Below are 25949 nucleotides of genomic sequence, written 5' to 3'. Positions count from 1 at the left end.
TGTGTTTTGTATGGCGGAAACATGCTGTCATGCTTCCTTCCCTTTCTGGCTTTAAAATTAGCAAGGGCATTGCTTATCTGTGTGGGACACAACTTGGGGAAACAGGGTTGTTTCCTTTTGCATCATTTCCTCAAGATCAATACTTTTTAACAATGGCTCCATTGGCTTAAGTAAAGTCATGTTTCTTATGTTCTCTCGCAACAATACAAAACACATATTTGCAAATATGTGAAAGAAAAAAATCTGAACAAAGACAAGGTTTCCCATAATCTTGAAATGCTTCTAGATAAGCTTAACCATAAAATCTGACCATCCACCAGAGAGTCTGCAGGCTGTCAAACTCCCAGTCTCTGTGGGGATTTCCTTCAATTGTTGCAGTGTTCCCACTTCACCTCAGTCTTCAAGCTGACGTGACCACAAACCAGCCTTCTGCAGCTCAAAAGCTGATACATTTTCAGACACGACTATTCCCATTTTATACAATTTCATAAAGCTGCATTAAAATAGGGTATTTACTACACACACAGATGAACTATTTAAGACCTGAACTTTTGACCGCTTTGTCTTAAAATGTCCTGCAGGTGGTGCTAAAGTACTTACAATAAAAAATAATTTTGCATTCTACAGCATTGATGCATCCAGAGCTACTCAAAAAAGCATTATTTAGTAATGAGTAATTTCATACCAAATGCTCTTTCAAGTCACTTTCAAAAAAGAGCAGGTGTAGACCGTAATCTTTGTTATTTCTAACCAGAGAGTGTTTTGTTCAGAACATATGGACAGACAAGTATGTAAAGTAGTTTAAAGTAAAACTTGTCAATTGTATATATTGACTTGAAACTTATTTAGCATTCTTTTTAAAAATATAAGTCATTCCCTAATCTTGACCACAGAGACACCAGGTGGTTAGTAAGGGTCATTGACAGGAACAGAGAACAAAATCCCTGCAGTCACCTAAAAACATGAGGTCTGAAGTGACCTGATGCTTCTATGACTCACACTGAAATCCTGCTATTTCTCAAGTATCCCACAATGAATGTTGTTTATTATTTATCCAGTCAGTGTTGTCTGAGTATGGCAACAGCTTTTGCACTTTCTGTATCTGCCTATTTTTGTATCCACAAAATTTAGCACGACAGGTTGCGTATTTTCTTTGCGAATCATAAAAAGTGAGGAACCCCCGACAGCTGATCAGAAACCTTCTTAAAATTGTAAGTAACCACAGAAAGAGATCATGTGACGCTTTATTAATGACCTAACAAATGGATTGTGGTCCAGATGGTAGGCCTATGCAGCCATTTCCTAATCCATTGGAGGTCTCTTACTAAATCATTTAAGAGTTGGTAAAAAAAAAAAAGGCAAAGCACATAAACACGCTTATGGAGGATTTACCCACAACCTGACAACCATAAACTTATTACTTAATAAATCAAGCATTCAGAAAACTTTTAACCATTTCTAATTTCTGTAGCCTATGTTATAATAAATGTCACACATTTTTTATAATTGTCATCTACTACAGCATCATGTATTTCTGTCATTGAAGGATATTGCATTACATAATATCACAGAAACATAACAACTCTTGTAAAGGTCCCTTTAAGGTCACAGCGGGGTGCCATAAACTAACCCAGACGGGACACCCGGAATTCCTCTCTCTTTAACCAATGAATGAACCCTTTTGTCCCGAAAAATTAGGAACTAGACCACACATTTGCGACCCCTCCTTTATTTTGTGCAGCCAGCAGCCAGCAGCCAAGTCTTCTTCCTTTTCTATGGGACGTCTTTTTGCGGTTACAACAAACTCGACGTCACGCCACAATGTTTCATTTTCGCTGTAACCAATGGCAACAAGGCAACACACACACACACACGCGCGCACACACAACACAGAGAGACACTTCCTCTGTTAAGTTATCATGCTCTGCAGTCCTCAAAGTGGTAAGATAAAGAGTCAAATACAGCTTGTGATTTTAATGGTAGTTGTTTTTGCAACGTAAGGCTACGTTTTTAGGGTCCTGCTTACGTAAGCGCTATTACTTTTTGTGACGCTTTTAAGCTGGTTGAGTTTGTAGTGTTTTAGCAACTTTCCCTCGTGTTAATCTGACGCTAATGGGCTGCACTCCTCAATTCAAATAGCGTCACTCACATGCATTCACCTTTATTTGATAGGCTACAAGATACAGGCATAAATGTAGCCTAATAAAACCGTCGGTGGGTAATAAAGTTGTGCATTATAGCTAGTTTAGTCACTTCCTTGGGCTAATTTTGACATGTTGTCACTCTACAGTTTAACTTCCTTTTTTTCATAGCTCTTGAAGTGCTTCATCATAGAACTACTTTACTGACTTTCATTACTATGTGATTATTGGCTGCTGTTATTTTTCTGTTGAAATGTCTACACTTATAAATCCCATGCAGTTATTGACTGTCACCTTTATTCGTACTGAAAAGATATCAGTGAATACTTAGGCTATAACAAGTGTAAAGGCACAGGTGTGATTCATTACATTAACTATGGCTGCATTCTATTTAGGTAACCCAGTTTGAAGACTTCTGTGCTGTAAAAATATTGACACTGATTATAGAAACGAATAGTGGACTGAGGCCATCGTTAATTTTATTATTTATTACTTGTACTGTAAATATTATTGAGTGTCCACTTGGCCTTTTTATGCAAATATGAAGACATTTCAAGGGTAGGACATTGATTCTGTTATCGTGTGAAAATCTAAACTAAGTCTTATTATATTGTTTGTTTTTCTAGATAGGGTTATAAGCTTCCTTTTTATTTGCTTGGGAAGCTCTCTAAAAGCAAACATTATTTTACAAGAATCTATGATATAACATAAAGTTTCTTCCAAGAATATAAAAAAGTAAATGGTTGAATAATGTATAGTATTATCAGTTGAAATGCTTGCAGATGATGGTAATCTTTCAGTGTTGGGCCAAGTTCAAGACTTTTAAGAGGGTTGTTCTTTTCAAGTTACAAAGTGACTTAAAATTTCCGGTGCTTGTTTTTATTAAGGCATTCAACATTACTGTGAGCAAAAAAAAATAAGTTTAAGAGTGAGTCCTATAAAACTTTGATAAGTTAGTGAAACAGTGAGCAATCAATGTAGAAAACTGGTTGACAATAGGTGTGGCCCCAGTTGAAACCTTTACCTTTAAAACTTACTCCTCTTTTGCAGGAAATGAATGGAAGAGGTGCTTCTATTGGACAGTAAACCTGCTTGTCCTTGCATGAAACCTGAGATTCAATTGGACCCGGTCCTGCAGTGAAATTAGAAAGAGAAGAGAGAAAGAGAGGGAGGGGCAGAGGGGATGTCCCACTCAGGACAGTTGTGAAGAATCTTCTGCTCTCAGCATCAGTTCACCTTGTCATACAGCTGCGACGAGAAGACATGGCCTCCCCAAGGCACTTAGGTCGAGGGTCTGTGGACATTGCAAATGTGATGCAAAAACTGCAGGGTAAGTGTCCCTCTTTTACTCCGCTTGCTTACGGGACAAAACATTCTCCCCTCCTGCGCTGCTGCACTGTTAGATTGTGCTGATTCAATACCTGGGCTGCATGCCCAGTTGAAGTGTGCCAGGTTTGGCAAGGAAAGATGCTACTCTCACACACATGCTTACACACTCCCACAAGCATTCATTTTGGAAATGTATAGTTAAAATTAAACTTTTATGAATACGTCATAAAGTACTGCCAGTAAAAGGTCTGTCCATTCCTGGTGTATCCATTCTGTTTTGCATGTGAACTCATGAACAGAAGCCCTCAGCTGCATTGTTAAATATGTTTACAATGATTGACAAATGTGAGTGGGCTGTCCTTGACTACATGAAGCCTTTAAAAACTTCCCAAAAAAATTGAATTACTTGTTTGGGAACTTTAATTTGATTTAATTTTCACATGGTTTTTTTCAATTGGTACATAATCTTATTTGAGATAATAAGAAAGTTAATGTTCTTTCATGGAATATCTTGTGACCCACCCAAGAAGATGCTCCATTGTTTGGCAGCCTGGATAGGGTATTGAAAAAGTTATTTAGAGAAACGTGATTTGTTTAATGCAGTGAATATATCTCTGAAGCTTTTCTTGGATCAAACTGTCTTCATATTTTTTAAAGATGATTTTCTGTTGAGATTTATAAACCAAATTGGTTGCAAAGAGACACGTGTTTTCTTATCATGTCATTAACCAAGTACCATCCCTTATAAATTAATCAAGTTAACTTGCTGTTAGTACTGAGAACTTAATGGACACATCACACATATCATTTTATCCAACCCACAAGACGTTTTTATCCAATTCTTGGGTTAAGATTTTGCTCCTTCTTTTTGTAATTTCTTTACAAAGCCAGCTGATCATAATCAACATTTAGTTTGGTTTAAGTCTTTTTATGGGATACTGGCTCACAACAATTGTGGCTTCAGGAATGCACAGACAATGCACTGAACGAGACTAAAACCTGACACCCTTTCTGCCCTTGGTAGGAGAATAGATCGATAACGGGAGTCTCTCTCTTTGTCGGTATCCCCCTTTTGTTACCAACACTACACAAGTCTGGTAGATTCTGGCATCCGCCTTGTCTCGGTTTAGATGTATTTCTAGATGTACAGAATACCAGGAAATATTTCGCGATTTTGATTGTTACCATAGCAACTCTTATGAAACATTTGTCTGCGGTTATGCCAATGTTGCCCAGTTCCGCCTCTAGAGACACTTGGCTTCCTGTTCACTGCTATTTCTATTTGCTCAGTATTGATATGTATAAATATATTGTACACACAGTGTGAAAAGTGTCATGGCTAAAAAAAAAACCAAAAAAAACTGTCATTTGAGTGTGAGCGAATTTTCACAACCTGAAGATCACTGGAAGTGAGTTCAGCTATCTTATAATGCTGTACAGAGTAAGCCATGAAAACAAACTAAATACCAAACCAAAGATAGAGAAACATCAACCTAAGTTTAGGTTATCCTGCTCGCTCCCAGTGTCCTTTTATCACCCTTCACATCCTCTGACAGGAGAGCTTCTGTAGCATGTTTTCTGAATACAAACTATTACACAAATAAGAGAATTGGCGGTTCAGCCATCGTTAACTTCGGCCCTAAACCGCTGAACTATATACTATAATTATGCAGACTCTCTGACTAACAATATGACAACTGAAAACCTACTTATTCTGCATTTTAGTTGTCACTCCTGCTTTGTTTAAGTCGTATCTTTACAGCTGAAGAGAGACAAGTAATGTTGGTAGGAGGGAGTAGAGCATGACATGCAGCAATGGTCTGAGGTTGAATTCAAACGCCCGGCCACACCCCAACAGTCAGTTTAAATATTAAGAAATAAAATCTTTCAAAATCTGAAATATCAGTCAACATCAATACTGGGGGAATTTCCGCTGAACTGTGCAGACATGGCATACTGTGTGCAATGCAAAGTGCCAGTCACTGTCGTGTGTTTTACGTCAGGAAGTTAAGTTCCGTGTCAAGCCACATCTGGAAGACGTTATCATGCCAGTTGTTATTGGTACTCTGTAAAAACCTTTTGCTGGTGATCAGATGCAGCTTCCTGTCTTTAAATGCATCCTGCGAAGAGAATCAGACTCACTTTACATAAGCAATGGTCTCTCTGGGGAATGAATTATAGACATCAGCAAATCTTAAAATGTTTGAAAACACACTGATTGTCTTGCTAGTGTGACTGTGTCAGTCCACATTGTGTATTGAATCATACTGAATCATTCTAAAGATCTTATAAATACACTTGTTTCCACTTGTTGCTGTCATCGTGTTACAGTAGTATCTGTTTGATTTCAGTGCTCTTAGACTAAAGTGTAGCAACACCCTGCAGCCTTAAATGCCCTCAGGGTCCACCTGATGTCTGTTAGCTGCCTGTAGGAGTGTGCATGACCAGCCTGTTTCTTTCATCATACCCACGCTCTTGTGGGTTTCTTGTGGGTTTCACTCTAGCTAAGGCTGCATGTCAAACAGGAAATTAGGAAATATAGCTGGTAAAGGGTTTGATGTGACGTCATATACTGTTAATGCAGGTCTTTAGTTTCATACTGACAGGTTAAACCCTATTAATGTTTGTAACATATACAGTATATTTTAAGAAGGAATAGTTATACAATTTGCAATCTCATTACACAGATAGAGATGAATTAAAATGGTACTTCTGCATGTACAGCTTGTTCTAGTCTTCTGACTACTCAAGACGCTTTTACATTGCAGGATAGGTCACACCTACGCATTCACACCTATTTACACATTGATGGCGGCGGCTCCTATGTAAAGTGTCAATCAGTAGATTAACTGATTTCATTTATATGCATTCGTCCTTCGCCAGTGAAGCAGTGGGAGCAACACATGCATGTGGGAAAATTAAGATAGATTAAACACTTAAATGTCGAAGTAATTAAGCTACAAGATAGAAGCAGTGATACTAATGAGTTTTATTTAAAACATAGCACTAAAAGAGTAAAACATGATCTGTTCATGATTACTTTCATTTGAAATGTCATATCCTCTTTAGCCTTGTTGCATTACAATATGTGATAAACCCCCAGGCGGCTGTGGCTCAGTTGGCAGAGTCATCGCCTCGCGAACGGAAGGTTGGGGGTTCGACAATGGGTGGGTGTGACATGTGGTGTAAAAGTGCTTTGAGTAGTCAGAAGACTAGAAAAGCGCTATATAAGCTCAAGTCCATTTACCTTAAGTTATCAAGCTGCAGGATATTGAATTTATCATCATAGGGGCTATAACAAATAATGTATATGTTTCTACATCATGTCAGAAAAATGTGATAAAGTCCTATCACAATTTTCTGGACCCATTAGGTATCCTGTAAATGTTGTGTTGTCCTGACCCCAAAAAAAATATATTAAGTGTAATAATAAAAGTTTAGTGAGACAGAAGGAATCCTCAAATTTCAGAAACTGGAGTGAATATTGATGTTATTTCTAGAAAAATGACTTTTATAAATAGGTCAACCATTACAAAGTTACCTATTCATGTCGTCCAATCAATGAATCAGTTTTTCAAGCTCTAAAGATCACACTGTTTTATAAAGCTCCTTAAAATTCTGCACGTTTCCAGTATCAACACAGGATACCAGTTTTTTAAAAGGTCACAAACCAGTCAAACCACTGAAGTAGAGCCATCCATTGTTAGAAATCTATTTTAATCAAGGATGCAGAGTAGTAACATCACAGGTGGAGTAAAAGCAAATAAAAGACAGACAAGCGTGCATGTTGTCAGCTGTAAGAGATGCTTCTACTCCACAGTGTCACTAACAGCTGCCAGGAACAGACAATGATATGATCTCATTAACAGAGAACCACAATCCCACTTCACTCTGCGCAGAGCTCCCTTAGGCTTTTTTGAGTCGTGTAAAACAACCCCTGTCCTATATTTTTAAGGTTCTGCTATCATTTGTTATCTTTGTTTTTTAATATTAGATTAAAGTATTGTTTTGAAGGCCAGGATCCATCCAGTAAGCAGTAAAACCTCCCTTTCAAGCAGCTCTGAATGGATTGCTTCAGAATAATTTCTTGTTTGCCTGTCAGAGCCTAAGTAGGGCTTCTCTCCACTAAATGGAACAACAACAGAGTGAGTGGGCTTTTACAGTGCTCCCAGGTGACCCACACGGTCCAGTGAAGCCAAGCACCTTTTGTACAGTATTGCCAAAGGTATCATCTGTCCTAAGATCACCTTAAGTACTCCTTTACTCATGTGAATGGCAGATGCTTTAGTGGTTTGGTGCTCTGTGTGGTGTTCGATGCTGGGCTTTCCACTTTTAATTGCCACTTAGCTGCTAGTGCTACATCAGGCTTAATTAAGTCAGTTGACTTGGACATAATGACTCAGTGATGGGGAGCAGTTTTGCATGAGGATTTCATGCTTGTCAGAGCTTGAATATCAAGCCTGACACACATATGTTCTTATACATACTCTGGACAGCTCCATAATAGCTACAGTAGATGGATTTGAGACTGAACTTAAAGTTTTCCTTGTTTTGTTTTTTAAAGCTACTGTGAGAACTATCAGCTTGTGTCAATTTTGGCGACCCCTTGGCAACCCCTGAGGAAAAACAACAGTACATCTAATATAGGAATGCACCGATGTATTGGCCGATATCAGCCCTGTTGACAAATATCGGACCATTAGCAAAAAATGTGGAAGGCACTGATGTTGGTAACCAATGTTTAAATGCATCAATTTAATGCTGGCAAGCTAGTATGTAAGATTCAGAGAAGAGGTATTTTTATCAGGCAGAAGAAGTCACCTGATTAGTTTTCATGGTTAAACGTGACAGGAATGTCTGCAATGTGGGAGTCTTACAAACTGAAGGATTGGATACATGAATGTAAATACAACAAGTAAATACATCTTATCAGCTTGGGGCTCTGATGGCCTAGCGGTTAGCACCCCAAGTATGGAAGCCTGGTCCTCCAAGCTGGCGGCCCAGGCTCAAGTTGGACGTATGGCTCCTTTCCCACTTCTCATTCCCCACTCTCTCTCTCCACGGTTTTCTCCTCTATCCACTGTCCAATCAGAAAAAGGCAAACCGGCCCAAAATGATTCTTTAAAAAATAGATTAATACATCAAATCAGATAGTTAATTTTAGTAAGAATTAATTAAAAAGAAGAAATAGCAAAAAAGAGAATCAGCAATTGGTTAAATTGTTATTTTAAAGCTCTGTATCGACCCTTATTTTCACAATCAGGGCATAGCTACATTTTTCACTTTTGATGGAAACAAAAACACATAACTTCCTTTGCATCAGAGGATTTTTCCTGGGTTGGTCAGTTTTTTTATGGTGACCTTTCACCATCCACTGTGGTGCTTATGGGACATCAGCAGTATTTATAGGACTATTTATAGGACTCTACTCATCAGTTCTCTTAAAATACTCATAATTTACATGTATATGTACATGTCAGAAAGCTAACTCTGACCCCAATAAATATATTATTATTAGATATAACTGACTGCAGAGTTACTACTTAAACCAAAAAAGATAATTATTATATAATATATGTATTTTTTCATATTCATGCCAATAAAGTTTCCTGAATATATATATATATTTATATATATATATTGATTTATATTCCCTATCTAACTAAAACAATCTTTATATGTTGATAGTAGTATTTATAAAATGTTTATTTTTAATTTGTCCTCATTGACATGTCAGTAACTGTTTTTTCTTTGGGAAATAGCTACTCGTAAATGACTGTGAGCATCAGTTGTAGTATCTCTCAAAGCTCTTTGTTCTATGTGCACACAGCTGTCAACATGTTTTAAATGCTGCTACTTTTAACCTTTTGCTGTTTTGATGTAAGAGGGAAAAAAAAATCCATTTTCACCTAAATAGCTTTTCTGGGCCAGCTCCACCAGCGGTCTATAGAGCAGTAAGAATAGAAACACAGACTCAGGCCTATTTTTAGTATATCAGAAAAGCTTTTAGTTTGGTGGTGGTCTTAAAAGAATGAAGGGATTTTTCTGCAGGAGATGATAAGCTATGAAGTACAGAACCACACTTATTCACTTTTGTGTGTCGTATTCAGAGTCTTTGAAAGAAAAACAGACCGGTCAGATCTAGAGTGCGTCTTCTAATCCTTTATTTTAACATGATCCTGTGTGTGCAGTGGGAATCCCAAAGTGGGCGTGTCTGCTTTTGTCGTCACTATAGCATTGGCAGTGAGAGAGGGAGCAGGTGGTAGATGTCATTCATCAGCCTCAGCATTAATTATTAAGATTTGTAGCACCATGGTGAGCTTTATGCAGCAGTGTTTTAAGTCTTTTCTGGCCTTCTTAATTAATGGACCCATAGGGACTTAGATTTTTACAGCCAAATGATTTAAAACATAAAAGAAAAACATTGAAACAGAGTTTTTTTTTTTTTTTTTATCATTATTTGGTTTAGAAATTGTTTTCCTTTTAAAGTGTGTCAGTATCATTGAAGATTAGACTAATCTTATAGGCAAACATAGCACCCCTGTCCATCACAAGTACACACATTAAACAGGATAATGCAGGCAGCTAGAGCTGTGACATCACTGCCACCCACATCCTGATTGGATGAGCCATGCCTCTGGCTGATCTCTCTCCAGCCTCAGACGGTATGATGATACAGCAAGGCAGTGCAGCGGGGGCTGTGCACATCCACACAGGCATGGCTCCTCTGGATTGGGAAAAACACAGGAAGATGGAAGGATGGGATTGTAAATGACCCTGTCTGCTAGAGGTTTCTCCTCTATCGCCCGTGTGTGTGTGTGCTTGTGTGTGTATGTGTGTCTGTGTGTGAGAGTGTCAGGGAGGAGGGGACGTTTTCCATCCCAGCCTCCAGCAGCTCTTTTGCTTCAACCGGGGGAAACCAGGCAGCCAGATCTGCTTTGCTTCCCACTGGAGAGAATAAGGGAGAGGACAGCTGTGGGATTTTATGCTTTATTTTTCAGCTGTGGACCTTATTTTCACACATACATGCATCTGGACCTCATGAAAGGCAAAGGGAGGGAGTGGGAGAGTGGGTTATAGAATGGCTCACTATAAGGATGTAACTGTCAGGAAGACTTCTTTAAATCTGGTGACTGGATTTTTTCAGTATCTACGTGGTAAGTAGGGCAGCAGCACCTTTCATCTCTCATCTGTGTGCACGTATACGTAGCTAATCGGGGATATAAATAGAAAAATAACATATGCGAATTGTTTGTAGGTGAATCCCTCCTACATGTACTAGTTACAGTATACAAACACAGCTGTTTCTGTGTTGTATCTGCATGGGTTAGTGTGTGTGTGCTACGCTTCAGTGGGCATCCCCTGTGCATCAATGATGAAGCATTTGCCTGTAGGTTAACATCACGTCTTTGCTCCCTGTATAGTGATTGCACTGCTTCCTTAAACACGTGACCACTGTCTATATCTCTAAGGGTGGGTGTTTAAAAATGGCCACTCTGTGTGTGTGTGTGTGCAGTGTGCAGAACTATCCCGCCGGCATGCATGACAGGGTGTTAGAAATCAGTCCTCGACGCAACAACAGCTCCACTATGGCAAAGAAATCAATTGTTTTGTTACACATGTTGCATAATGCATGAGGCAGTGTGGCTGAATATATTAAATAGACCACAAAAGAGGCTGGGGGTGACCCAAACAAGCACACATGTTAATACTGAACACAGGGATGGATTGCAGCATATGTAGGCAGCAATGCCCCCTCCAATCATGCTCTAATCTCCTCATATGACCTCTTTTTGAAAGCTCTCTTCAGGAGAATCTATTATGCCAACTCTGGCAAGCTTGTGTTACTCACATTGCAACATCTAATATTTGCAGAAGTCATACTTAGTAACATGCTCGTTGCAGGGCTGCTGGTATGCTGCTCTACATAACAGAAGCAGTGTAAATAATATGTTATTATGTTAGATTAAGAAAGATTATAGCATAGGGAAGTCCGACAAAAGCTACCTGAGAAAAGTTACATTTAGGGATTAATATTTTATGTGTTATAAATCCAGCCATATCCACATCAGGAGTCAATAAGCAGCTGCATCCTTGGGAGAACAAGTCTGTAATATCTCTGTAATCTCATCAAGTCATATTGCATTCCACTGTATTCCTGCCAAATTGCTATGTTTCAATTATGAATATCACCCGCTCTTCAAGTCTTACTGCTGAAAGTCAACTGTTGTGTGTTCTCCATCATGTATTCACAAGTTCTTAATGCTTTCATTTTCAGATGAGCAAGAGGCAGTGCAGAAGAGAACCTTCACAAAATGGATCAATTCTCATTTAGCAAAGGTAAGTGTGAATTTCCATCCGTGCTCTTAAACGTTACAGGCCAGATGTAAATCACTTGACTGCAGTTGGAGATTTTACAAGCTCATATAAACACAAATTGTCAAACTCAATTACATCACAAGTGAGCTGAAAGCCGTGCCATGTTCGCTTTTATCATCAGAGACTGTTTGGCTGTTTTATTGCTACTCATGATTATGTAGCTTCTCCTTGGTTGGTGGTGTTTCAGGCTACTGACTCGTCATGTCTATGAAGGGAACGCACTCGACGATGAGCCGAGCCATGCAACAGTAATGGTAGCAAATAACACTACAAAGGATAATTGAATTAGTCAAGTTAACTGAAGATAATGACACAATCTACCTAGTTACTTAAGCATTTCAAATCAAATCATGTTTAATCGAAGACAGTTTGTTTTGAACAGCAGTTTGCTGGATGTAACGACGGAGAAGGAACACACCCTCTGCACAGTTTACGTTGATTCTGCTGTTCGGTTTTCCTGAAGGGAGAAGCATTGAAAAGGTCATGCTGCTTGCTGCTTTCCTGGTTAGCTGACACCGACATGACAGAGATAAGAGGCTTCTTTGCAGTGCAGAAATCTTTTAAAGAAGCTGACTTGGGGCATTTGTACATGGATGAGCTGTCCATGGATTGTGTTTGTGCAGGAGTCATAATGGAGTTTTTCAGAAACTTGTGTGTATTAGGTGTTTGAGTATACTCCCTGTGTATGAGTGTGTGGGTGCTGCATACGTGGGTGTTTTGTTATTCATGTGAGTGTGTGTATTTGTGGAAAGCATTGGCAGGGACAGTGATGAGGTGTGCAGATGGAGAGCAAGAGGGTGAGGACAAATCCCTGCAGGCTGCTGTCTGCTTCTGACCCTCGTGCATGTAAATGACAAGGCGCTGAGCACACAACAATAACACTTGCCTACATGCTGCATGACATCACACTGTGAGCCTTAATTAATAAACTATATTTACCAGGGCTTCAAGTGCAACGTTTCTTAAATTGTTGATTAATCTTTAAGATTACTTATATCTATTGTAAAGTTGTTTGGTCTTGAATATGTTTGGAAATTGTTCAACATTTTAAACAGTGTTACCTAAATCCATGAAGACTTCTAAATTGTCTTAATTTTTCACAACACAAAGACATGCATTTTAAATGCAGTTTAAAGTCATAGAAAAGAAAAGAAAAAGGTAAATATTGTCATTTAAGAAGCTTTAGTTAGATAATTTGCATTATGGCATACTCACTGATTACGTAATGAATAATGAAAATAGTTGTTAACTGATTTGATTGTTCATAATGACACAGTTTATTGTTACAGCTCTAAGTATGAGAAAATATCAACGACTCATTTAATTTGAGATAGAAGTTTAATAGAGTTACGTCATCTACCCCCCCCCCCCAAAATATGTAACTATGATTAGACAATCGATTACTGAATACTTCCAGACATTTAAATTAACAATTATTTATTTTTAATATGAACAACAATATATCAGTCAGCTTATCCTAAAGATCGTGATGTGTTATCTTTGTATCAATATCCACTTCAAAAAATCATTACGACCCTAATATTTACAAGAATATGAACACTAAATTAAAGCGAGCCTGAGACCTTTAATATATCAGAAACTGATGATCAGTTTGGAATTCAGAATAAGTACAGAATGATCTCATAGTGTAATGGCTGATGACACAGCAGAGTTTTCAACTAGTCACAGACCAATACAGGGTTCAAGTCTTGAACGTGGCAAAGAGATTTAGTTTCGAGGGATCTTTTGTTCAACTTGATCTGCTTGCATAATTCAAATGGTTGCTTATAAAACTTCAGAAGAATCTCAGTTATGTGGTGGGCCAGTGCAGAGACGCTCTGTGGGTCTATTCTTCGTTGTTCATGCACTGAGCTCAAGCTCACTCACTGTGCATACCAAAAGGACTAATGTAGAGTAAGCCACGTCATGAAGGGCTCCCAAATAGTCATATTTGTAAGCCAGATTGGCTTATTTAACACAAGAAATAACACTGATATATCTTTTCTTGTGAGTGCATAAAATAGCTTTTATAAAACAATGGAATAGCATTGTGTCTGAGAATAAATGATGACTATTGGTCTGATTGGAAGTTCTGTGGTCGCTTGAAATCTGACACTACAGCTCATTTTAGGACTGAAAGAGTGTTATCTCAGTTAAAACTTCCTCCAGTTGTCAAACTTTTCCTTTAGCCTTTGTGTCCATTTCCTGTGATAATGTGTAACTAAGCACATTTTCCAGAGATTTTCACAGTTTTTCCGCTGTTAGTCGGTATCTTGTGACTCTGTTGTTTGGACAGTTAATTGATTTTCCATAGTGGAATCATTTCCAAATTAGAGATGTGATTGCACATAAAAGCAGTTTCATTGGAACATTGGAAAGTTTTTGTTTCACTCTGACTATTAGGATTAGAGTGGTGATATGTTCTCATTTTCAAATTTAAAATATCAAAATATTACTGTTCATGTGATCTGACAATACAGACTGACCTTAGCCCAGTGTTTATCCAGCAATGTAGATATTTGAACTTGTATTGATTCTAGAGATTGAACAAGTCCGGACCAACACTGATGTTTAAAATAACAATTTAGCTGATTGCTGATTCCAATATCGATGTTCTTTTATTTACTTCTTCGTGGTTCTTCCTGTCTGTTTTTTAAATGAGCTACGTGATTGGATGTATTTGAATTGTTGCTAGTAGTCTCTCTTTAAATGTCACTGGGACATGTCCTACAAACTGCATGTCCCTGATCTTTCTCTGTGATGGTGTAAGACTTCCACACTGCCAACACTTTCTTTGAAGTTTGACCATGAAAACAAATCAGAGTTTTTCCAACCGGTGACTTCTTCGGCCCATTTAAAAAACTCTCTTTTGAATCAGCTGTTAGGTATACTATCTTGCTAGCATTAAATTAATGATTCACATCAGATACACGTTGGCTTTTGAAATCGGTGCATGCAGCATTATTTTTTTGGGGATACATTTTAGACAACTTAATAAATGTTAAAAAAAAAAAAAAGATTCTAACTCACAACATGAGACATCTTCTACAGTTCTCTGATGACAGAAAGAAGAGAAATGCACATGAACGTAATAACACGGCAGACTCCTGCCTCTTCACACTGCTTTGCCCCACATAGGCGTCCAACTGGATCCTGTCATGGAATAACTTGAGTTGTGAAATGGCTTGTATGGGGTGCCAAATCAAGAATTCCCATGCTGAGCTTTCTTTTAATTAAAGCTTCACTCTAGCAAATAAATGTGTTTCCTTTAAGTCTTTTTGTTTCGCTGTAGGTTATAATGTGTCATTAATCTGATTGTACAGTTCTGTAAATGTGTGGATATTATATCGGGAGTAGGGTTAAAAGTGTACCGTCGCCTCAGGTCTGGGCACGGAGCCACTGCCGAGAAAAAGGCACCATCTTTTCAGCTGCAGGGAGGCTCTCTGGCTGTTGCTAACAAGCCTGTTTCTCACAAACAGCATTTGGTTTCTCCTGCGTCCTGCTAATGGTTTAGAATACCAATATCCTCTCACACTATAGCATTACCAATGTGACATTCCTGGAACCATAAGTAACTTGATTCATCTTTTATTATGATATGTGTAATTTGTTGAGTTTCAGTGCTGTTAAAGCATAATTTCTTTTCCCAGTACAAACCACCACTCGAGATTAACGACCTTTTCGAGGACATCAAAGATGGGGTGAAGCTCTTGGCTTTGTTGGAGGTTCTGTCTGGCCAGCGACTTGTAAGTACTACGTCTGATCCACTCTGCATAAAAAAGTGTCTTACATTTTTGATTGAATATTATACATACTGAACTCTGACACTAAAACTCCAATTCAATCAGGCTCTATCAACAAAATGTTTTAAGGTCATACATCCATAAAGTCTTAGTTAAAGTAAAACTGTAAATACATCATCATACCTTATATTTGCATATTACACAACAAATAAATACAATCTTTGTGGCTGCCCTTTACACTTCTGGATCACTGCACAGAAACTGCAGAGCCATGATTAGATCTTAGCCTTCCCACTGTGAGAAGCTGTTGGCTTGCCACTGTCTGTTTTTCTCTCTCTCCTGTCTGCTTTATGCACAGAGTAACACACAGACTCTGAGAGGGATTTAGTAATCAGAACTGTCTTGAAACAAACTGCCATATCCTCTGTAAAGCTGGTGCTCGGCAAATGAGTCAGTGCCTCAGCTGCCTGATGCTTTCAGGAGTTCACCCCTGCTGGTTTGCTTCAGCCTGAAATTCGACTCAGTCGGTCCTCATCAAACTCGTGTTTTAAAGCACAAGATTTTACTCCTGCTCTTATTCAGCTTTGGCGCTCATCAGATAATTTATGTATGTTAAACCCTGCTAATGCTATCTGGCCACTTTCACTATCGTACTGTGCAGCATGTTGAACATGATTAACATGATAATGTCTTACCATATTTCATAGCTGACAGAGGTTGAAATAAGCAGCTTGATTTTCTCTCTCTGTCCTCCTTGTCTGAAGCCCCGTGAGCAAGGCCGCCAGCTGAAGAGGATCCACTGGGTTTCAAACATCGGCACTGCACTCAAATTCCTCGAAGGCAGAAAGGTAACCAATCCATCGTAACAGCATTTTCTACTTTAACATTGAAATGTTAAATATTATACAATTAAAACTGTAGGAGAGAAGTCCAGGGTATGATTGAAAGTTCATAATGAGAGCTGCACACTAGAAATGTGTTAGTGCAAAGTGTGTGTACAACATGCACCATGTTCAGAGCAGCAGCAGATAGAGACAGGACTTCTTGATTACATAACCGTTCTCTGACTCTCTTGGCTCTATAAAGCCTGTGTCCCACTTTAATGCGGGTTCCCTGAGGACTTACATTGTTGTGATCTCTCTCCCATAATGTGTGCCTTCAGTCTGTGTATCGAGGATCTCCGGTCAGTCGCCATTAAACGCCCTGTGTGATCTTATACTGTATGCATTCTTTTTATTTAATGCATGATGAGTACTGAGCACAACTTGGAAACTTAAATAAAGACATTTTGCTTTTTCTACTGACATGCATTTTGATGCATTTTGGCTAGAGCACTGGTTAATGATGTGTCTGGCTCCCAACAATTCTGAGCTGCTCAAATGTAGAGATGTAGATGTGGCATATTGTGCAGCAAGGTTTGCAGTGCTGTGTCACCTCTGCTTTTTGTTCAGTGTTCTTTTTTCTTTTTTCCTCTGGTACCCTTTTCACTAGCTGTTTCTACTTTCCTGTTTTGGCTGCATTAAAGTAACAATCTGCATCAAAGACCTAGCATTGTTAGTTTAAGCAGAATAAAAAGGAGCTTGCAACTTTTAAACAGAATGAAAATAAAGGGGCTTTTGATGCTCACCTCCAGATTTTCTATACGGGACTTATTTCTGGAATAATCCTCTACTTGGCTTTTGTTCCAGATCAAACTTGTTAACATTCATGCCACGGACATCGCAGATGGACGACCATCAATTGTTCTTGGCCTGATATGGACCATTATCCTCTACTTCCAGGTAACTCTCTAAAACCAGAGAGTTTAATTACTGTTCTCACTCCTCGGTGAGTGGATACCCTACAAATAAACCCAACACCTGACAAACTCCTGGACTAAATGACTCAAAACTGCAGATTCAGATACGCGCAAAGGAATACTGCCATATTTGTTTCATGTTGCTATGGTCACCACACAACCTCTTTCTCTCCTGTTATTTCTGCTCTTCATTTAGATTGAAGAGTTAACCAGCAACTTGCCAGCCCTCCAGGCGCTGTCCAACAGCAACTCCTCTGTGGAGAGTTTAGCCAGCTCTGAAACAGGAAGCCCTCCCATGAAGAGAAAGGTTGTTCACAAATTTCAGGGCAATGCCAAGAAGGCCCTGCTCAGATGGGTGCAGTGCACAGCAGCAAAGTATGTCCCTTTTAGATGACCTTTTTTTGCCAGATGTTGTAATATGTTACATACTTTTTTTTGATTGGAATTTGCCAAACAAAAATGCCTATGTATTTGTTTTTCAGGCATCATGGAATTGAGGTGAAGGACTTTGGTCCCAGCTGGCGTGATGGTGTTGCGTTCCAGTCGGTGGTGCACGCCATCAGGCCAGACCTGGTGGACATGCAGGTGGTGAGGAGGAGGAGCAACAGGGAGAATTTGGAGGAAGCCTTTGCACTTGCAGAAAACGAGCTTGGAATACCCCGTCTGCTGGATCCAGAAGGTAGCTTTGCTTCTTGCATAAGATTTCATTGTGGTAGAAAAATATAGCCTGCTTAACAGTGTTAAATAGCTTAAGTCATTGTTTTAAACACAACAGCTAGTATAAAATATAAGATTCATGAAATTGTGTTACTCTTTTAAAAAATTTGCACGATTGTTTCCAACAAAATGTGGGCTGAAAAGATCCTTGACAACCTCAAGAGGATTAAAATTCTGTGTGTTCTTGTGGCTGAGTTTTAGTCTGTGGAAGAAAGCAGCCTGCAGTGGCTCTGCAGTCCTGTCTTCACCAGCAGAGTCGTGACGCTTTATTGCAAAAGAGCTGCACTGAAACTTCTCTGCTTTTACGGGGGTTTGACCCCGATTTCTAGAAACATCAGGCCAAGGATGGAGATGAGACATGTATAATTAGCTGTTAGACTTAAGAGATTTATCCTCTTGAGGATGCAAGATACTTTTTCAAAATGTCATATTAACTTAGAGCTTGTTATGGCTCCGTCTTATGGACCCCTTTTTTCTGAGGCCATCTTTAAAGTAATAAACTGACATGATATTTTGTTTCACTTTAGACGTGGATGTAGACAAGCCAGATGAGAAATCTATCATGACGTATGTGGCTCAGTTCCTCAAGCACTACCCGAACCCCCACCACTCAGAGACTGATGGACAACATGATGAGGTAGTTTGTTTAAAGTTATGATACTATATATTAAACACTTATGTGGCAGTAATAAATGTGGCTTTTTCTGGGATAACATATTGCTATGCTACAGAATATTTATTTCGATGTGTTTACATTTTGCATGTTGTTTATATCGTTGCCATCCTCATTTTTTTTTTTAAAAAGCCTCATAATCCATAGAAAATGACCACATGCAGAGGTCTAACAGGTTGTTTTTGGGTATGAAATCCTGCTTTGATCGCTGCTTAGCTTTATTGTCATATACTCGAGCCTGCAATTTTTCATGATTTATCACAAGAATCCACATGAATCAGAATTATCACAGCATGAACACGGCAGTAATATAATCGTCTTCATTTTGTTCAACGTCATTAGACTCATTTGATTTCTCCATCTACTTATTTTCTTTGTGCACATTAAGCTGCTTCTTGGCTCAATTCCAACTTTTGCACTTTCAGTGCCAGTACTACAGGTGAGAGTTCAGGTCATACAGCTGCATGCTTTCTGTTTGGAGTGGGTTCCCATCTCATCTTTTCCTCATCTACTTTTCTTTCCCGCCTTGTTATTCTAATGTCTTTTATGGTCTTTGCATCTTTTTGTGTGCCTTGCTGCTTTCCTGGATAGTTTGGTGCCCATGATATAGAACAAATGCTTGAGGTATGTTTCACTAAACTAACAAACTAAATAATAGACATTTAGGATACCAGTTCAAAACCTATTTTTTCCTCTATTACTTCTAACACTAAGATTTAACGTATGTGACATTTTAACAACTCTTTTTTTCAAGACCCTAACTGTGTGTTTTGTACTTTTAAACTGATTTGATGAAGTGTTTCTGGAATGTCAACATACTGGCATGCTGATATTAACCCAGGATTAAAATCAGTTTGAACCTGTGAATCTGAACTACATCTTCCCTGACTGTGACAGAGAGAGGAGCGGAAGATGCTGAGAGAGCTGAAGGTGTTTTTAGACCAGCTGGAGAGAGATGTCCTGCGGGCCCAGGGAGCAGAGGGAAACCTCACTGACAAATATCAGGTGAGTCAGGCCTGGAAAGACTGAGTGCACTGGTATGTAACATTGTGTTTTGACAAAGAAATGTATTTATTTGGCCACATATCTATTTTTCAGGCATTTAAGAGCTTCCGTGTGCAGTATGAAATGAAGAAAAAGCAGACAGAGCCGCTGCTTCAGCCCATCCACAGAGATGGCAAGCTCTCTGTTGACCAGGCTCTGGTCAAACAGGCGTGGGACCGTGTGTCTGCCAGGGTAATTGTACTGCATACTTTTGTGCAACATGAATAATTTATAGCCTAGCCACAAAGAACACAGAATTAATTACTTTAATTAATCATACTCTGAATATAACCTGAGGGTCAATAAAATATTTTCCTGTGGTTATTTTTATGTTTTCCTTTGCTTGAAAATTACATTGCTGTTTTGATAGTTTTCATATCATGACATGGCTCCTCTCTTCACTTGCTGCCTGTGAATGTTCAGTGGGGTGCAAGCACTTGAATCAGAGTTTGTTCAGAGGGGAGTAGATGGGAACAGAGGAGTTTTTGTTCATTGGGCACTCTGCCTCTCTGGACATCCACAGCTTGTCTAGACTGGCATAAAACGCTTTTGTAGCCTAAATGCTTGTGAGCATGTGGAAATGTTCTGATCGGCATCCCCTCCTCGACGTTGAGATCTTGCTTTGGTAGAGTGGGCTCTTTAATTGATGTCAATTTCAGCTGCTGGACTGGCACATCCATCTGGACAAGTCCCTGCCTGGTCCCCTGGGAGTGATTGGAGCCTGGCTTCACAGGGCAGAGATTGCTCTGAGAGAGGACATTCCTGTTCATCATGCTCATGAAGAGACAGCCAATGTTCTTCATAGAAAGTTCGAGCAGCACAAGGTAACACGTTAGACAAATGTATCATCATATACAGGTACTGTTCACAGATAAGCCAATGTATGTATGATAACATGTGAGTACATTTTTTTAGGAGGTTTTAAAGAACTTGGAATCGCACAGACAACCCTTCCAACAGATCCACCGGGACAGATCAGTGAATGGGGTACCTGTTCCACCTGAACAACTCCAAGATATGGCTGAACGGTAAGCTCACCAGAGTTATTACGATTACTTGATGTCTTGTGTATTCATTTCATGAACAGTGTCTTTTAAATGTTGTGTTCATATAAACATTGCGTCAGCTTGAATTTAGACACTTTTGTTTTTCAAAAAGTAAATCAAGAAAGTTTGTTTTTCTTTGCAACTATAAAACGATTATGTAATATCTTTTTGATATGCAGGTTCAACTTTGTGTCCACATCATCACATGCTCACTTGATCAAAATGGAATTCTGTGAAATGAAGTATCGCCTCATGGCATTCCTGGTGTTAGCCGAGTCAAAGCTCAAGTCCTGGATCATTAAATATGGCAGAAGGGACTCCGTTGAGCTGCTGATGCAAACCTACATTGTAAGTTCCAAGTATCGATAGTTGTTGTAATTCAATGGGACTTCTATTTAATGTTTTAATCTGTGTATTCATATTTTCTTTTCTATTCCAGACTTTCGTAGAAGGCCACAGGTTCTTTGAGCAGTATGAGATCATCTACACAGGCCTCAAACAAGCTGCAGAGGTTTATGTCAAGTCTGACAGTCAAAGTAAGACTCTTCTCTTCTTCTGTTTATTTACAATTTTAAGTTTATGTATATTTGGATATCTATGTATGTAATATAGTCTTATTATTATTAATTTCATGTTACAGGGTCTAAGACCTGTAACAAAGGTAAGTCCAAATACAGCCTGACAATCTTTAAAACCTGAACTCTGCCCATCTCCTGAGCCATTTCTCCCTGTAATGTGACACTGCATTTTTTCCTCTCTAACTTTCTTTCAATCCCCAGAATTGAAAAATCACAATATTGCATTATGCATGAAAAAGCAACATTAATTGCATTAGCCGGAATGCTATTTTAGCACGACTTCTCTTACCTAACATAATGGAGCATCAGCAACATGGCCCCTCATACAGCAGACATAATCAATCACAGTTGATAACCAAATTAGTTTGAACTACACTTAACCCCTTCTTTATTCTACTTCCAGTTGATGAAGCAGAAGGGGTAAGTAAATTCCTCAATGAGGCGACAGCTCAGTGGAAGAACCTGGCGTTGGAGGTGCGGAGTGTCCGCAGCATGCTGGAGGAGGTGATCTCTAACTGGGAGAAGTACAGTAGCACAGTAGCAGCTCTGCAGGCCTGGTTAGAGGACGCTGAGCAGATGCTCAATCAGTCAGAGAATGCCAAACGTGTAAGTACAACAACAAATATTAGTTATGATAAACAGACTTTTAATATAATTATAGAAGTTTAGTTGCTATTTAAGTATAAAATGGATATTACATAAATCATTTAGACTGATTGGCTGGAGAGTGTGTATCTACTACAATAAATAGTTAAGTTCTCTGGTTTATATTCTTTCAGGATTTCTTCAGAAACCTGTCTCACTGGGTGCAGCAGCACATGGACATGAACGATGCAGGGAATTTCCTTATCGAGACCTGCGATGACACAGTTTCAAGAGATCTAAAGCAGCAGCTTCTTCTTCTGAACGGGAGATGGAGGGAGCTGTTTGTCAAAGTCAAACATGTAAATACAATACCCTTTGAAAAAATCTAACATGAAAATATATCTATAAAAATACTCCTATTACATCGGCTTATTTGAAAAAAAAAAATCATGTTCTGTCCACCTCTGTATCATTTGCAGTATGCAAGAGCAGATGAGGTAGATAAACTGAGGCAAGACTACCATGATGGGATTAATACCCTCAAAATGTTCATGGATGCAACCAATGAGAAGATGAATGCTCCTGTCCAAGTATCTTTCCTGAACGTCAGAGCCTTTTCTCAGGATGTTGAGGTAAATAGATTAAAATATTCAGCAAGTTAGATTAAGATGTATCTCTCTTTTGTACAATGAAAAATCCTTTCTCGATGTAACCCAACTTGCTGCAGGAAATCAAGCACAAAGTGCCAGCTATGGAAGCCGCCTGTAAGGCAGCGAGCCGTACTGCTCAGCTGTTGACCAAAGACACTCCACAGGAGGAAGTTTCCCAGATGATGGAGGTGATGGCTTCTGTCAAAGAGCAGCTGAGCAAGGTGTGTACATTTCACTAAACACGTGAGATTAATAAACCTATCTGAATAAACAGTAAGCCCATCATTGAGAAGGAAGTCATCGCAGATAAGATTTGGTGCTGGACAAAATTCAAATGTGATGTATAATTCAAAATAAAGGGCAGCCAGTTTTTAATCAAATGCTAATAACATGCACATTATTGTTTCAAAGATTTGTGAAATGAATGACTGAAAATAAGCTGTCCTCAAACATTCACATATAAAAAGGGGACACAGTTTTTTCAAAATGATATACGAGCCACCTGTGATTCGCTTCTAATCAATGTGCTCCCCTTCAAATAGGTAAGGGAGAGATGTTTACCTCTGCTGAGGGAGTCTCAGTCTCTATTACCACCACTGGAAGAAATGGAGAAAAACATAACGGGCTTCTACCAGGCTCTGGAAAAGGCCAGTCATATCACCACCGACTCTGAGGGACCTGTTGACTTTAAACAGAAATGCCAGGTAACTAATTCAGTTTCAATATTGTACAGTTACAGCCAATTTTATAGAATAGATAAAAGAAGACTTTTCACATTGAAAGTTGAGGCCTAAAGATAGAAATAAATGGCTAACACCCTGCTCGTCATTGAATGCTGCAGGAGTTGGCGACCTTCACACACAGCTGTAAGAAGTGTCTGACAGCAATAGAGAAAAACCACCAGACCATCCAGAAAATAATGAATAGCAGTAAAACCCTCCAGCACATGGACATGAGCTTGCTGCAGAAGAGAGTGTCAGACCTGCAGTCCTCATCGCAGGTATAGTAAACCTTTAAGGCTCATTTCCATTCCACTAAGCTTTTAGACCTTTTAAGCATTTAATAAATTACTTTTTTGTGTATGTAGGCCATGATTAAGGATTCTTCAGAGTGGCGCAAACATGTGGAGGCAAACAGCAGCCTCATGAAGAGGTTTGATGAGTCACGGGTAGAGCTCGAGAAGGTTCTTAAAATGGCACAGAATTGTCTGACAGAAAGAGGCAACCCAGAGGAGCTGCTCAAGAAACACACTGTAAGAACATAAATAGATGCCTAAAAATCCTTGGTATTTGCTTGTTACTAGGTCTATACATGCATAGTGTTATGTTGGTCTATTAGAATACAACAGAGTGGTGTATTCATAACTCAAACAAAATAAGAAGAATGCATTTTAATAAGGTTTGTCTTATTCCGTCCAAAGTATGACACATGATGAGGTTTTGTTTTTCTGCAGGAGTTCTTCGGTCAGCTGGACCAGAGGGTCTTGAATTCGTTCCTCAAGGCTTGTGATGAGCTCACAGACATTTTGCCAGAACAGGAGCAGCAGTCACTGCAAGAAACAGTCAGGAAACTGCACAAACACTGGAAGGTTAGTGGCACATACTGAAAAACACTAGGATGAGCATTCCAGTAGATTACAAAGACATTTGTTTCACTGTATTTTTATTATGAGGGATCAATAAAAATAGACAGACAGAAACAGAATTTGCAACACAAATTGCTTTAATCTGGTCTAGTAATTGTTGCATTTCTCCTTCCCAGGATATTCAAACAGACTCCCCTTTTCACCTCCTTCATCTTAAAGTGGAGGTGGAGAAGAGCAAGCTGATGGTGTTGCTGCAGGAGTGTCAGGCGGAGGTGACCAGGGAGAACCGCCACCTGGCTAGTATGGGAAGTGAAAGGCTCATCAAGGAGCACAGGGTGAGGACCGAGTAGCTGGTCGGCTGGCTGTCTTAGTTACACGTATTGATTAAATCAGCGTGAAATTATTCAGTACAAATTCACTGCTGTGTAGAAGAAGATTTTGATGTACATGATCCAAAAGGACTGAGGCTCTGACAGTGTCCTTAACCCGCAGCAGACTGTGTGGAAAACACTAACACACTAACTTTATGATTATCACAATAAAAATGTATGCTATAATGTCGTAACGGTGGTAACATCTCAAACTACTTTTTAATTGTTTTTGTTGTACTGTAGGCCTTCTTTAGGGAAAAGGGCCCCCAGTCTATCTGTGAGAAAAGGCTGCAACTGATGGAAGAACTATGCCAAAAGCTCCCTGAGGGTGACCCTGTCCACCAAACTCTGGAAAGAGCAAGAAAGGACTTCGATGAGGTCCGAGAGGAAATCGAGAACACACATCAGAAGTTAATGCAGCATCAAGATAAATGGAATGACTACAACACAAGGTTCAATATCTGTTTAGTTTGTTTTAGTCCTCTTTAAAATAAGTTTAAAAAGTTGCAGAGTACACACATGCTGGATAGGGACATGCAGAGAGTACATCGTGGGATTTGGCCTTTTTCTCACTGTTGAGTAGTATTCTTGGAGAAACAGAAGGCTGGATTGTTCATTAACCAGGCAGCATCCTGCATTCTTTACATACCTGATTAATCATGTTTAAATTCTGTCATTCAGCTGAAATGAGGAAAGAGAGAGATGAGTAGAATGTTTGCCACGATAACTAACAAATACAACGTTTGACTGCTGCAGCATTTCTTCAACACAAAGACTCCCTAATATGCTCCATGTTCGCTACATGGTTACCACAAACATGCACATAGTTACAGAAACAGTAAACATAAAGGAGGCCGAACCAGACCATTGACTGTCCCTGTGGTCATATCATAGCCCTAATATATAATAACAACTTTCATCTCTAATTTTAAGGTTCTATTAGATCAGTTCCAATCTGTGTAGACAGTGTTTTAAAAGATTATGAAAACGGGTTAAATATTGTCAGCAATTATTTAATTGTTTTTTTGAGATAGAACGTATTTAAGAAACTGCTTTAAAGTCCATGACTAAGCAGTGGGCCTGTAATCAAAGCATAATTTGCAATGTATAGGAATGCAACCTTTTATTTCACAAACACATTTTTGTGTGTTTTCATTACAATTTTCTCCCACTGTTGTAAATCAGGTATGCTGAACTCTCCTGCTGGCTAATTTCTAAAGAAAGCCAGCTGAGGCTGCTCAGAAACCGAGCCAATGACCCCAGAAAATATGGCCAGGTGAAGACCACCATCATGGTGAGTTTTTCCACTC

At 39.1% G+C, this 25949-nt stretch overlaps 1 protein-coding gene across 1 annotated transcript in view; it reads left to right on the top strand.

The window, feature by feature from the left end:
* Positions 1 to 10187: 10187 nt before the first annotated feature.
* Positions 10188 to 25949, top strand: part of syne1b (spectrin repeat containing, nuclear envelope 1b) — a 70376-nt gene continuing 54614 nt past the window's right edge. Inside the window, exons 1-28 of the mRNA XM_061063316.1 lie at positions 10188 to 10627; positions 11749 to 11810; positions 15500 to 15595; positions 16357 to 16440; positions 17281 to 17373; positions 17587 to 17765; positions 17873 to 18069; positions 18635 to 18744; positions 19169 to 19219; positions 19372 to 19404; positions 19678 to 19785; positions 19879 to 20016; positions 20484 to 20648; positions 20740 to 20852; positions 21050 to 21218; positions 21310 to 21406; positions 21511 to 21531; positions 21852 to 22054; positions 22228 to 22392; positions 22513 to 22665; positions 22761 to 22904; positions 23226 to 23387; positions 23525 to 23683; positions 23771 to 23935; positions 24137 to 24271; positions 24445 to 24603; positions 24883 to 25091; positions 25825 to 25933. Coding sequence (XP_060919299.1) covers positions 10552 to 10627; positions 11749 to 11810; positions 15500 to 15595; positions 16357 to 16440; positions 17281 to 17373; positions 17587 to 17765; positions 17873 to 18069; positions 18635 to 18744; positions 19169 to 19219; positions 19372 to 19404; positions 19678 to 19785; positions 19879 to 20016; positions 20484 to 20648; positions 20740 to 20852; positions 21050 to 21218; positions 21310 to 21406; positions 21511 to 21531; positions 21852 to 22054; positions 22228 to 22392; positions 22513 to 22665; positions 22761 to 22904; positions 23226 to 23387; positions 23525 to 23683; positions 23771 to 23935; positions 24137 to 24271; positions 24445 to 24603; positions 24883 to 25091; positions 25825 to 25933 — 3555 coding nt within the window. The 5' untranslated portion in view covers positions 10188 to 10551. The remainder of the gene's footprint in view (positions 10628 to 11748; positions 11811 to 15499; positions 15596 to 16356; positions 16441 to 17280; positions 17374 to 17586; positions 17766 to 17872; positions 18070 to 18634; positions 18745 to 19168; positions 19220 to 19371; positions 19405 to 19677; positions 19786 to 19878; positions 20017 to 20483; positions 20649 to 20739; positions 20853 to 21049; positions 21219 to 21309; positions 21407 to 21510; positions 21532 to 21851; positions 22055 to 22227; positions 22393 to 22512; positions 22666 to 22760; positions 22905 to 23225; positions 23388 to 23524; positions 23684 to 23770; positions 23936 to 24136; positions 24272 to 24444; positions 24604 to 24882; positions 25092 to 25824; positions 25934 to 25949) is intronic.

This window comes from Labrus mixtus, chromosome 18 (genome assembly GCF_963584025.1).
Source record: "Labrus mixtus chromosome 18, fLabMix1.1, whole genome shotgun sequence".
NCBI lineage: Eukaryota > Metazoa > Chordata > Actinopteri > Labriformes > Labridae > Labrus > Labrus mixtus.
This window is presented reverse-complemented; position numbering and strand designations above follow the sequence as displayed.